Source organism: Aulonocara stuartgranti (assembly GCF_965226115.1).
Source record: "Aulonocara stuartgranti genome assembly, chromosome: 12".
Classification (NCBI taxonomy): Eukaryota; Metazoa; Chordata; class Actinopteri; order Cichliformes; family Cichlidae; genus Aulonocara; species Aulonocara stuartgranti.
In genome coordinates this window covers 25,455,478-25,468,343 of record NC_138948.1, presented here as the reverse complement: position 1 = coordinate 25,468,343, position 12,866 = coordinate 25,455,478, and the positions used below count along the sequence as shown (strand labels likewise).

The 12,866-nt window shown below is 43.0% G+C and overlaps 1 protein-coding gene across 6 annotated transcripts in view; it reads left to right on the top strand.

Annotated features, from left to right (window-relative positions):
• The window catches only part of LOC309718523 (tetratricopeptide repeat protein 28-like), a 190,854-nt gene that overhangs the window by 154,977 nt on the left and 23,011 nt on the right, over nucleotides 1-12,866 (top strand). For all 6 annotated transcript variants that reach the window (XM_082553855.1, XM_082553857.1, XM_082553856.1 and 3 more), the window contains 3 exons: nucleotides 6,668-7,464; nucleotides 7,604-8,148; nucleotides 9,407-9,930. In XM_082553855.1, coding sequence (XP_082409981.1) covers nucleotides 6,668-7,464; nucleotides 7,604-8,148; nucleotides 9,407-9,930 — 1,866 coding nt within the window. The remainder of the gene's footprint in view (nucleotides 1-6,667; nucleotides 7,465-7,603; nucleotides 8,149-9,406; nucleotides 9,931-12,866) is intronic.

Here is a 12,866-nt window from a genome sequence, read left to right as displayed (position 1 = left end):
AAAAACATCGTGAGAGGGATGGGCAGAAGTTGCAGAAAGAGGAACGCGCAAACTTTTATTATGCCCTCTCAGCTCGTCGTTAATGTTGCGTGTAGTGTGGGTGGAGCGGCAGCAGTTGACATGGCTCTGAGGTACAGTTGTATAGAGATTGCTGTGCTTTAATATCTAACCGCGATGCCCGGCGGTACCAGCAGCCCTGGCTCAGCACACTCTGACCTATAAAGGATATGAAAATGTTGCATTCCTGCCCCATTTATTATTCATTAATTGGCCAACTTACCCCCTAGTCAGCAATATTTAATATCTCAGAGAGGAATGAGGCGGAGGGGGACCCCATGTACTTCACATTTGTGGTATTCATGAAACAGAATGTAAATTGTATTATTCCCCCTGCCCACCCACCCACTCCTGTGCATTTCACTTCAAAGAGACTTCAAATAAGTTTGTTTGGAAGTGTTTGTGCTTTCTTAGCTCGGCATTTTGCTGCTTGCTTTTCTTTAGTCACCCTGCTCCTTTGACCATTATGACGCAAAGGAGTCACTGGAAACGTTGGCTCCTTCAAGCTGGAAAGGCTGGACGTGAAACTCCTAATTAAGCATTTTTTTCCCCCTTCTTTCCTTTTATTGTGCATCCTCAGGGAGAGCTTTCTGCTGATGTTCGCAAAAACAGAAAGAAGAAAACAACAGAGAGAGGAGTTCGCAAAACAACACGGAATCAGACAGTGTGTACTGCTGTGCTCTGTATTTAGATCTTGTCACTTGCTTCAGAAAAACAAAACATAACTTGTATAACGAAAGAGTTTCTGAAGTTGCTGTAATAAAGACTGTCTGCACTTTTAGTGCTTTTTAGCTTTTTCCCTTTTGCAAGTCATTTGAGAATGGATTGCATGTGTCAGTAGCACCGGCAGCGGACTTGGTATTTTAAGCGCTCGTAGTTGTTGGTTGAAATAAATTGATGCTGACCCTGAGATTAGGAGCTCATTGGCACCCAATTATGGAAGGAGTTAAATTGATGTAACCTTTTGAGTAAGTGCCATAAACAGGAAGAATAAACAACTAATTAGCAGATTTTATTTAAAAAGAGAAGAGAAAAAGATGTTGCTCGTTGTGAAATGATTTTACCGAATGCTCTCTCATCTTCCTCGTCAGCATCATAATATTGTGGTTGTGTGGACATGAATCCAGTACTTTTCGAGTGCTGCCCATAACTGGAGCAAAGCACAGACAGGGACCAGACTTGCCTGGAGCACCGATACATGCGGATTATTCACTTTTGTACCTAAGCCTTTGGAAAAAGTGGTAACTGTGGATATATTAGAAGTCTGACCAGGAAGCGGCGGGAGCAAGAGAGGACTGAATTTACAGAGGAATTTAGTGGGCCTAATTGGCCAAACAGGATGAATGAATGCACATTGCAAGAATAGGGCTGTGAAGGAGCCAAGCAAATGTTTAAAAGTGAATTTATCTAAGTCCTGTGACACTTTTAAACTCTCCACTAATGGCCAGGTAAATGCCTTAAGTAAATGTTAGCAGGCCTGCAAGTAAGTGAGGAGAAAAAGGAGTAAAAGGAACAGTGGTTGGAGAAGAGGTCAAGTGGTGATGGGCCTATTATGATGTCAGGCTTACGTTACTCTCTTGGAGAGGTTTTTGAAAGAGAGTGTCTTTCTAGCCTGGCTCCACTTTTCTGTTTTGTTCCAAAAAGCAGCAGATGCTCTCTGTCTCCCCTTAGCATGGCCCCATTAATCTCATGACCAAATACCGAGCCAGAAACCGGACGAAAGGCCTCGTGAAACACTTTCATGATCCTTGTTCTTACACTGAAGTATAGCTCACCATGCAGAATTAGTACTTGACTCACCGTGGAGCCAATAAATGAAACAAAAGAGCTGTAGCATTGCTCTGCCTCGAACGACTGTGCCCTTTTTTGCAGCACATGTGCAAATTCAGCATGAAATGTGACCTATTCCTAAACAGACGGGAGATTTTGCAGTGCAACCGAAAAAGATCAGATGATTGAGACTGAACATTGTTGGTTAAGAGGCAGGATGAGTCAGGTGTCAGTCGTGTATAGTACAGAGAGTACAGAGTACTTGGTTTAGTGAGCTGAAATAGGGGTTGGGGTCAATTGGAGCACAAAGGAGCGCAGCTCAGCCACAGGCAAGTGGCTGAGCTGCGCAGCACAGCACAGCGCTCTGTCTGCATGTTGTTGTTGGCAGGCCACCCGCCCTCTAAGCACGCAGCCATCTATCCACATCGTGTCCTTCCTGGGCCTCTGTCAGTCAGACTGTAGGAGATGTCTGTGTCTGCGGGTGAGGATTAAATACCTTAAGTCCAACCCCCCCCCCAAGCTCCACCCCTTCCTGCAGATCCCAGGAGGATCTGATGTCTGCTTCAGCTCACTGCTTCCCCCAACAGATCATTACAATGCTATTGTGTATTGTGCAACTCTTTTAAAATGCTTCATATAATGTAGCATTTCATCCTTCATCCACCCTTTAATTTCCATACACTTGATATGTGAGCTGCCTGCACCGTTGCTATTATCATACAGTCATCTGTATCATCTTTGGAAGTTTCACATCCTCTGTATGAGTGTTATACTCAGACGGCGGCTATAAATAATGCTGTTTCAGTGCAATATTTCTTTTAACTTCATAAGAGATCCCTAAAGTTGAAAAATGTGTTAGCAGAGAGACTCTCATTAGCCATCTATAATTACACTGTATCCTGTGTGGGGAAGAACTGACTTATCATTTAAAGAATGGCTTAAAATATGAATGAAATTAGAACTAGGGCCTCTTTAAGAAAAGAATGATTACTGATGTTTTATCCTCTTTTGCCTTCTTAAATGGCTGGTTGTTTTTGGAAATTCTATACTAACAGCATCAAGTAGTTTAAAATAGTAGTGCATCTTTTATTTGCTTGTTTTTTTATACTGCATTTACAGTATGCACAAGGCTCTGTGCTGTGCTAATTTCCCACAAAACAATGCAGTAGTAATACAGATACCAAGCAGGCAGCCAGATGGCAATCAAGGCTGCTCAGCTTAGAAACTAAAGTCAATAACTCTTGAGTACATGAGTGCAGATAAAGTTAAAGACGTAGCACACATCCAGCTGACAAGGACGGCTGTCAGAAAGTAGCAGTGTTGTGCACTTAGCACGTCCAAAAGTATATTGGCCTTGTTGACTGTGGTGCCACATCAGTGCTAAAGAATACTGTGATGAAGAGCAAGAAGAAAGTAAAGTTGAATTTGTTTAATTATTATTGTTATTCTTATTTAAATGATTAATTAATTCATGGTATTGAATAGGTATCTCTATTGGTCCATAGGATAGTGGTTAACACATTCACCTAATATGCAAAAGATCCCCGATTCAAGACTGGGGTGAGATGCAAATCCCAGGAGTTGCGGGTCAGGAAGGGTATCTGGTTGAAAAATATGCACCTCTGTCTGCTATGGTGACCCCTGGTGAATAAGGGAACAGCCAAACTAAGCTTTTATTGGTCCAGAATTTCACAATTGGTTCCCTAGAAACTAAAATATATTCAGCTTTTTATTCAGCTATTTATGGCAGCTGTGGTACTGTAGAATGTGTTGTAAATACTGTCCAAACTCATTATCGTATCTCTCAAATAGTTCTTGGTTGAAGTGGAAACCAAAGACCGAAATATTAAAGAGAGACACTATTCTACGATTGTGTCCTGGTTTTCTCCATCATGTAACCTAAAATATTGACCTCATTCTGAAATAAAAATATAGAACCCCAGTTATTTCTGTTTTTTGGACACAGACTGGTCACCTCTTTTCCTGGTATCAGCCCAGTGGCAGCAGCAGCATTGTTTGTAAAATCCTCTTAGCTGACTGCAGGCAGCAGCGCTCCGGACCTTCCTAGCTCCTCGAAGAATGACACAGTGACTTACTCAGAACATGACACCATCCCTCAAAGTCATCACTGCAGCATATCCCTCTATGTACAGCCAGCTGTGTAATGAAAAGTGACAACACATTGTCATGCTTTTAATGTCTTTGGTCATGGGGGGATGGATAGGGCTCTGTATAAAAGTATTTGGATTGCATAGTGTCTGCTTTATCCTGGGTTTTTTTCCACTGTATTTTTTTTCTAAAGCTGTGTAAAAGAACAATAATTGAACCATATTTTTAATACATTTTACTAAAGTGCATTTAGTGTGCTTCACAGACTTGCAGTAAAATCAGACGTTAAATTGAGGGGTAAGAATGATGTTTTGATTTGGACAGTATGCAACGATGGCCTCATCCGCTAAACCTCGTTGTACTAAGTCCCAAATTTTGTGTTGCAGCAGTATTTACCATCATATCTGGTATGGTTTTATTTACTGCTATGCTGGATACTATTCCCAGAGGGCCTCATAATCCTCTTACCATATGGGGGGGCACAGAATATATTTTCTTGCTTCAAGTGTGGTTCCAGGCATAGCCTGAGGCTTATGGCAATTTTGGCTGCATCTTCCAAGTCCAGCCATAAACCTAGCCATACTCCCCCAGCCTCTGTCCAGTCTCCTGCCTCCTTTACCCCTGCATCCGTCAGCGAGCCCTGGATCCATTTTTAGCCTGCAGCATGGAACATGTTTGCTGGTAATACATCAGTAGGCATTATATCCTCAATAAGATCAGCCTCCACTGGGGAAAGCATAACCTTGGGAGTGACTTTGTGGTTACAACTATCCGTACTCTTCCAACTAGCCTGCTGTGAATCTTAACATGCTTTCACTCTGAGAAAAGACTCTAAGGAATGGGAGCACTTGGAAGTTTGTCAAACTTAAAAGCCCCATATTTATTCTTATTCGCGCAGTATATACAGCAACATGCATTTGACTCATTATGAAAGTCATCATTTGGATTCTGAATCCTTCCTTTCCCATTTGGCAGCGCTGTTTCTGTTTGGGTTCTGCTGTGTGGCATGCCTAGCATACCAATTCCTCAGGGCCGTGACCTGATGATTAGAAGGTCAGTTCAGGTTGTATCACTTACACCCGAGAACACAAGCAGGCAAAGAACGACATATCAGGTTTGATTTGTCGCTGGGTGTGTGCCGCATGCTGAATCACGGTCTGAATTAAGCAGGCAGGGGATCTTTAATTATGTTTTCCCCAAATAAATCTAAATTATTTGCAGGAAAGGCTGGTGGATTTATTTTCTGTCTAATTTTAAAACATCCAATTCAGGCAGGTTTAGTATTTTAATTTGTCTCCTATTTTACACTTAATTGAGACTGAAATATTGGTGTGTATTGGACCATGTAAATGTCTTGCAACATTTTCTGAAGTATGCATGCACTGTGGGTATGCGTATGTATACATAGACAAAACTTGCGATGTGTCAAACCGGTGTGCAGTCCAATGACTCACACTGCAACGACACCAAAGCTTTTTTCCGTTGGCATCAGCCAGATGTGCTGCTTTTTGACTCAGCCAGCATCAGAATGCGTTTCCACATCTACTGTGTAACTTCTGCAGTCGTTTGAGCCTTCTGTTTAGTTTCAATCCCACTGTTTACGTAGCCTATGTTCGGGCTCATAATGTGGCAGGTTTCGGATGAAATGAATGGGAAAACACACATGGTGGTAACTAATCCCAGCGGCACCATCACACACTCACCACAAGCCACAGAGCCCCTCTCCATCCCCAGTTCCCACCCACTCTGGCTCCAGAACTGTTTCCATCCCTTGTGTCCCATCAGCGGCTGAACCCCCTTCCTACTGGCCCATTAGTCTCTGTGCTGATGCAGCAGAGCCGTGATGGTCAGGCGGTATGGTAGATGAAAGACTGAATTATTTGCCTTGCAGCTGTTTTCTTCGTCTCCATCCGCTAGCCCGCCTGTCTACAATTTCAGTTTACTTTAATTCTATCATTGCCATTATTATCATTGAAGGCTAGGTGACAAAGCAAACGAGGAACCATACAGATTAGCAGTGAGTCTTAAAAGCTCAAAGGAAAGGAGGAGAAGAATGGTCGATTTGCCACTACGGCTCTTTACTCTCTGCTGTGTATTTGTCATTTTGTATGAGTACAAAGGTGTGGGTGTGCATTTGTTTGGATGTGTGTGTGCCTGTGTCTGTGTGTGTGCGTGTGTGTGTCTGTGTGCCAGATAGCTGCCTGGCAGTGGGGTAAAGCTATTATTTTTCAGAGGATGGTATTTTATCTGTGATAATATGCTCAATAGATTGGGTTCTCCATTATTTATTGTTTCTCCACACTTATCAAATTTTTTTTCTAAAGTTGTTTGCTGAGCTTTCCATCTGCTATTCACACTCCCCCGCACTTTTACTTCCCCTGTCTTTCTTTCTCGTTCACTCGTAGCTATTTTCAACCCTGTGGAAAAGTTGTTGATTTTGGTAAAATCCCTGTAAGACACGATCATCAAAGACAGCTTAAACATTCAAAAGATTCTATTTTAGTGTTATAATAACTCTTATTTGATTGCACTACATTTTAATGACCATAATTCTGTGGGAGAGTGTGTTGTGTAAGCAGAGAACAGATGGCTCGGAGAGCCTATTTTAACAACCAAATGACTTGTTTTGTACACGAAGAGCTGACGAGGCACTCGAATTTTACTCAATTACAATTTTCCCCTAAATGGGTCTTTAACTTCATCCTTTTGCTTTCTCCCCCTCTCTCCACAGGCATCATCCACCAGATGAAGGGAGACTATGAGACCGCACTGAAACTCCACAAAACACACCTGGCCATTGCTCAGGAGCTAAATGACTATGCTGCTCAGGGCCGGGCTTATGGCAACATGGGTAATGCCTACAACGCCCTGGGAGCCTTTGACCAGGCTGTTCGCTACCACCGTCAGGAGCTGCAGATCTCCATGGAGGTCAACGACCGAGCCTCGCAGGCCTCCACCCATGGCAACCTGGCTGTGGCTTACCAAGCTCTGGGTGCTCACGACCGTGCTCTGCAGCATTATCAGAACCATCTCAACATAGCTCGTGAGCTCAGAGATGTCCAGAGTGAGGCGCGGGCTCTGGGAAACCTCGGCAACTTCCATTGCTCTCGAGGAGAGTTTCCTCAGGCTGTACCATACTATGAGCAGTACCTCCGGTTGTCTCCTGACCTCCAAGATATGGAGAGCGAAGGGAAAGTTTGTCACAATCTGGGTTATGCCCACTACTGCTTGGGCAACTACCAGGATGCTGTCAAATACTATGAGCAGGACCTAGCTCTGGCCAAGGATCTACATGACAAACTGAGCCAGGCCAAGGCATACTGTAACCTTGGTTTGGCTTTCAAGGCTCTAGGAGACTTCACTAAGGCAGAGGAGTGTCAGAAGTACCTGCTGTCTCTGGCCCAGTCCCTGAACAATGCACAGGCTCGCTTCAGAGCTCTGGGGAACCTGGGGGACATATTTGTTTGTAAAAAGGATGTGGCCGGGGCCATTCAGTTTTATGAGCAGCAACTGGCATTAGCTCACCAGGTGTGGCCCCACATAACACATATTGTTCTAGAACAATTCTTCTTATTAAAATGAAAATGTTTATTTTGTTTATTTATTCATTTATAATTATTCTGTTATGTCCTTTATGCCAATATAGTGAAATTCTTTCTTGTTTCAGGTTAAGGAGCGTAGGATGGAAGCCTGTGCGTATGCTGCCCTCGGGGCCACCTATAGACTTGTACAGAAATATGACAAAGCCTTGGGCTACCATACCCAGGAGCTGGAAGTGTACCAAGAGCTCGGTGATGTGTCAGGAGAGTGCAAAGCCCATGGTCATCTGGCTGCTGTCTACATGGCCCTCGGGAAGTACGCGATGGCTTTCAAGAGCTACGAAGAGCAGTTAGAACTCGGTCGGAGGCTGAAGGATCCTGTTGTGGAGGCTCAGGTGTATGGAAACATGGGCATCACGAAAATGAATGTAGGGGTGATGGAGGAGGCTATTGGCTACCTTGAACAACAGCTGGCCACTTTACAGCAGCTGAGTGGAAACGAAGCAGTAATGGACCGGGGCAGGGCCTATGGTAATCTGGGAGACTGTTACGAGGCTCTTGGAGACTTCGAGGAAGCCATCAAATACTATGACCAGTATCTGTCAGTGGCTCAGAGCCTCAACCGCATGCAGGACCAGGAGAAAGCCTATAGAGGCTTAGGCAATGGACACAGGTGAATCTAGGAATTTGTTTCAAATGTACTTTTTTGATATTATCAGAAACACTGTTTTTCAGCATTAATATCCTCTTGCTGTTACGGCAACAGATACTTGTATCGGCTCAGTTTTAAGTACTAATGACAGTACTTTGCATATAATTTGTCTCCTTGCTCTCACAATTATGGACCACCATAGTTTAGAGACGCCTCGCTGTAGTGAACAGCACTTGGATGTGGCGCTAGCCGTCTCAGTAGCAGCAGCCTAGCGGCCCTGGCCTTATCTGTATGCAAAGTGGCTTTGGCACACAGATGTCTGAAACGGAGGGATGCACAGTTATTTCAAGACAACCTCTTACATCTTGTGTCTCTTCGCCGTTCTATTTCTCCTCATGCCTCAAAGAGCTGATAGCAACCTGGGAGACTACACTGCAAAATAAAACACGAGAAGGCACGCCGAAATCCTCATTTCAGAGATGATTTTCTTCTTATTGTGCGTCATCAGCATGGCACGGCAGCAATCACACACAGCAGTATTAGCCATGCATGAGTTCAGAAGGGAATAATAGACATCACACATAAACCCTTCTCATCTTCCAGCGGCTCTTAGTCAGGCAAATACATTATCACACAAGATTAATTAAGCCAAAGGCTTTTATTCTTATAATGCACCATTTGAACCAGCAGCCAGCAATTGTTGCTGTTCCTGAGAATGTGATAAAAGTCTGTTTGAAGGCTGCGAAGGCGAATAAAATGTTCACATGGGATGATTTCCACTCTGTCAATACGTACTCAAGAGGATGGGAGCAGGTGGCCTATCTTACACGGTTAACCGTGTTCTACTGCAAAATAGTCTGCACTTGAAATATCATATCATGCCTCAAATATTCCTCATATAGGAATACTTTCACACGCTCTTTAGTCTGTCGACATCAGCAGCTTTCAGCACTGAAATGAAAGGCAAAAATCTATATTTCATTGACTCCAATACTGAAATTATCTGGCACTTTGCAAATGAAAGTCTTCCTGCAATGTGTGCTGCACGATGCGTTCTAATAGTTCTCTGGTAAGAGAATGATATGAGATAAAACAAAGTGCTATAAATAGATTTTTGATTTTGAGTGTTGTGAACTTGAAAGGCATTTTGGGATTGTTTCAGCTTTAACTGAATCTGTCAGTGACATATTCTTCCAAATTTTCTTGCTAGGTTACATCACGTATCTCACTTCTAATCTGCTTCACACTAACAATCGCTGTTTTTTGTCTTGATCTGCAGGGCTATGGGAAATTTACAACAGGCACTTGTGTGTTTTGAGAAACGGCTAGTGGTGGCTCATGAGTTGGGCGAGTGTGGAGGCAAGGCTCAGGCCTACGGTGAACTGGGCGCGCTCCACAGCCAGCTGGGCAATTACGAGCAGGCCATCTCCTGTCTGGAGCGTCAGCTGGCCATCGCCCGTGACACCCAGGACAGACTACTGGAGGGTGACGCCAGTTGTGGTTTGGGGACTGTATATCAAGCCATGGGAGAGTACGAAACGGCCCTGCGGTGCCACCAAAGTGACCTGGAGATCGCAGAGGAAGCGGGCAGCACCACACGCCAGGCCCGCGCCTATGGCAACCTGGGCCTTACCTATGAGTCGCTAGGAAACTACGAGCGGGCGGTCGTGTTCCAAGAACAGCACCTAAGTGTGGCTGCTCAGACTAATGACTTGGCTGCCAAGACACTGGCCTATGGCAGCTTGGGGAGAACACACCACGCACTGCAAAACTACTCACAAGCTGTCATGTACCTGCAGGAAGGTGAGTGAGTCAGGGGGGAACAGGAGAGAGGATTGCCTTTGTTGTCTGAGCTGATAGGCTTAGAGTTTGTGAATTAATGAATAGGAAATGCAGAGCCTATTTGTTGCTAAGCCTTTGCCACATTTTTATTAGGCTGTGTGCATGTATATGTGTGTGAGTGTGTGTGTGTGCTTATGTGTTATAAGTGCACTAGGGAATTTTGTGTGTGTATTATGCGTCTGTGTTGTCTTCTGAGCTGTATATGTATACCAGCATTTGTGTGTATGTCTATGCAAACCTATCAGAATGCATGCCAAGGCATTTTTCCCGTGCACCCCTAGCTGTTTTTCACACCTCTGTATCTACCTTCTCAGAGGGTTCTTTGCAACAAGCTGCAAAAGAATCTTTTCACACCGTAGCTGTCGTACTCCTGCCTCTTAACGCTTCATTGTGCCCCGCAGATTATGGCGAAATAAAAAACTGCAGCTTGGCCTCTCAGAAATTCATTATGTCAGTGGCACCGCTCAAAGTGTTCGCTCCTGAGGATGTGATAAGTTGCATCTTTCATGGATGGGAAAGCGCCAGACTTGCCCGTGCCCACTGATAGGCACCACCCACCGTGTCACAACCCAGACCCTGTTTGAATCAATGAAGCTGGAGTTTGTGTAAGAGGACATTTGTATATTCTGCTCTGGAGTGAGCGGAATGCAGGGGAGCAAGAATAAATCTCCTCTATCTCTCCTTTGCCGGCTGTATTCGAGTTCACTTTTCCTGCGGTGACCCATACACCCTCTGCAGGCATGCTCGTTGAGCTTTAATGGAAACAAAGGCGACAGGCCATTCTGTCTCCACACCGTCCTCATACTGTCCCGCGCACTGTCCTTGTATTGCTCCTTGGTCTGGCTGTGAAAAAGAACAGTGCTGCCTTGACAGCCAATTATTTCTGGCCAACCTGCCCAGACCAAAAAGTTGGCATGGTTTTTTTTCCCCATTTAGTTTTTCTGTTTTTTCTGCTTCCACTTCTAGTTTTTTTTATCTTCATGCTGCACTGCTTATGTTTTGTTTCTGTTTCCAAAAAAGATTAATTAGTAAGAGGGAAAAGGAAAAGCAGCTCCAAACTAGCAGATATCGTCGACAGCATGTGACCTCCAAACCACTGCTCGTGTATCTGTATGTGTCTGCGTGTCAGATGATTATACTTTGTTGTGCAGTACATTATGCAAAGATAAGGCTGCCCGATAACAAGCTTTGGGTTTTTTTTTCTTCGTCTTGCACTGTAATATTACAGAGCATTGTGCAGGACTTTCTAAATGTTAAACAAAGAATCATTACACACCGAGATGCACTTTCCAACGATTGATGCAATCAATAGTGTCATTAAATCAATGCAGTCATTGTAGCGACTAATGGAGATATTCCATGCCTGACTTATAGAATCGCTTATTAAGCAAACTAAAGGGATAACAATATTAACCTTCAAGGGCAGTTATTTGTTGGAAATGTACTGGAAGCCTCTTGTGTTTACATCATTTAATTTGCAAGTGTATTTATATGTATTCTGCACAAAACATTTCATAAGCTACACTCTAATTAATAATATTTGTGGCGAATGTTGGACGCAAAACATTTATAGGAAGACAAAATCATATGAAAAACTCATCTTTGATCAAGATGGGGTCTTGATCATAGGTCAGATACACAACTAAACATCAGATAAGCATTTTCGTTTCGGCCTTCACCGTGGAAAACGAGTTTTGTGACACGTGAATTTTTTCTAGGACAGGACCAACTTAGAAATTCCCTTAAAGCGTGTTCATGCTGTTAGGCTGTTGAGGGCTTGTCAAGAAGCATTTAAAACTAAATAGAGCTGGATGATATGGATCTCTGCACAACTCTCGACCAGTTATCATCATGTGTCGCATATTTTTGGTGCTAATATTTTATGCCATTAATATTAAATGTTGGTTGCAGTTAGTTGTGCTGAGTGCTGAGCTGGTGGCTTAAGGAGCTACAGATATTCTTTATTTTAGTTTTAATCTCCATATTATTCTACTTTGGCTTAAAATCTTGACATTAACTACAAATGTCTGTGTAAACGTCACAATAAAGCCCAGCTTTGTTTTCTATAAATCATAAATTATGATAAATTACACAAAGACTCTTTTCATCATTAGCATTTCTTATGCATCTTTGTTACACGTTATATGAGAAATGTTGGTTGTTTATAAACACCTAACTACAGAATAATATATAAATGTAAAAATCTAATATATAATTACTGGTTTTCTTTGCAAGCTACATAGAAACCTGTTCAGTTTTAAAGACAAAGAAAACCTAACCTGTTAACCTTGGGTTTGATGTTTATATAAAACACTTTCATTTTGTTATGGCAGGTGATATTCACCAAAACATGTGCACTGTTATATTTATATTTTGATGAGCAGAGTACATGTACTGATTTCTTTTGGTCAGTAATTTAAGATCCCATTTGTAATACACTTTGTGTCTTGGCTGTTGATCTAAATTTCCTCGTAGTCTTATTATTTAATCTCAAACTGGTATCTTCATAGTAATTGCTTTATATTTTTTATATATAAATGCCTATATATTTACACCGATCAGGCGTAACATTATAAGCACCTGCCTAATATTGTGTTGGCCCCCCTTTTGCTGCCCAGACAGCCCTGACCTATCAAGGCATTGACTCCTGTAGACCGCTATGCCTCAGATGTAACAAACTACGATGTTCTGTGTATTCTGACACCTTTCTATCAGAACCAGCATTAAATTTTTTAGCATTTGAACTACAATATCTCATCTGTTGGATCCCATCACACGGGGCAGCATTGGGTCCTGATTTTCATAACTGAGCCTTGGTCGCCGTGACCCCGTCGCTGGTTCACTGCTGTTCCTTCCTTTGCCCAGTTTTGATAGATGCTGACCAATGCATGCTGGGA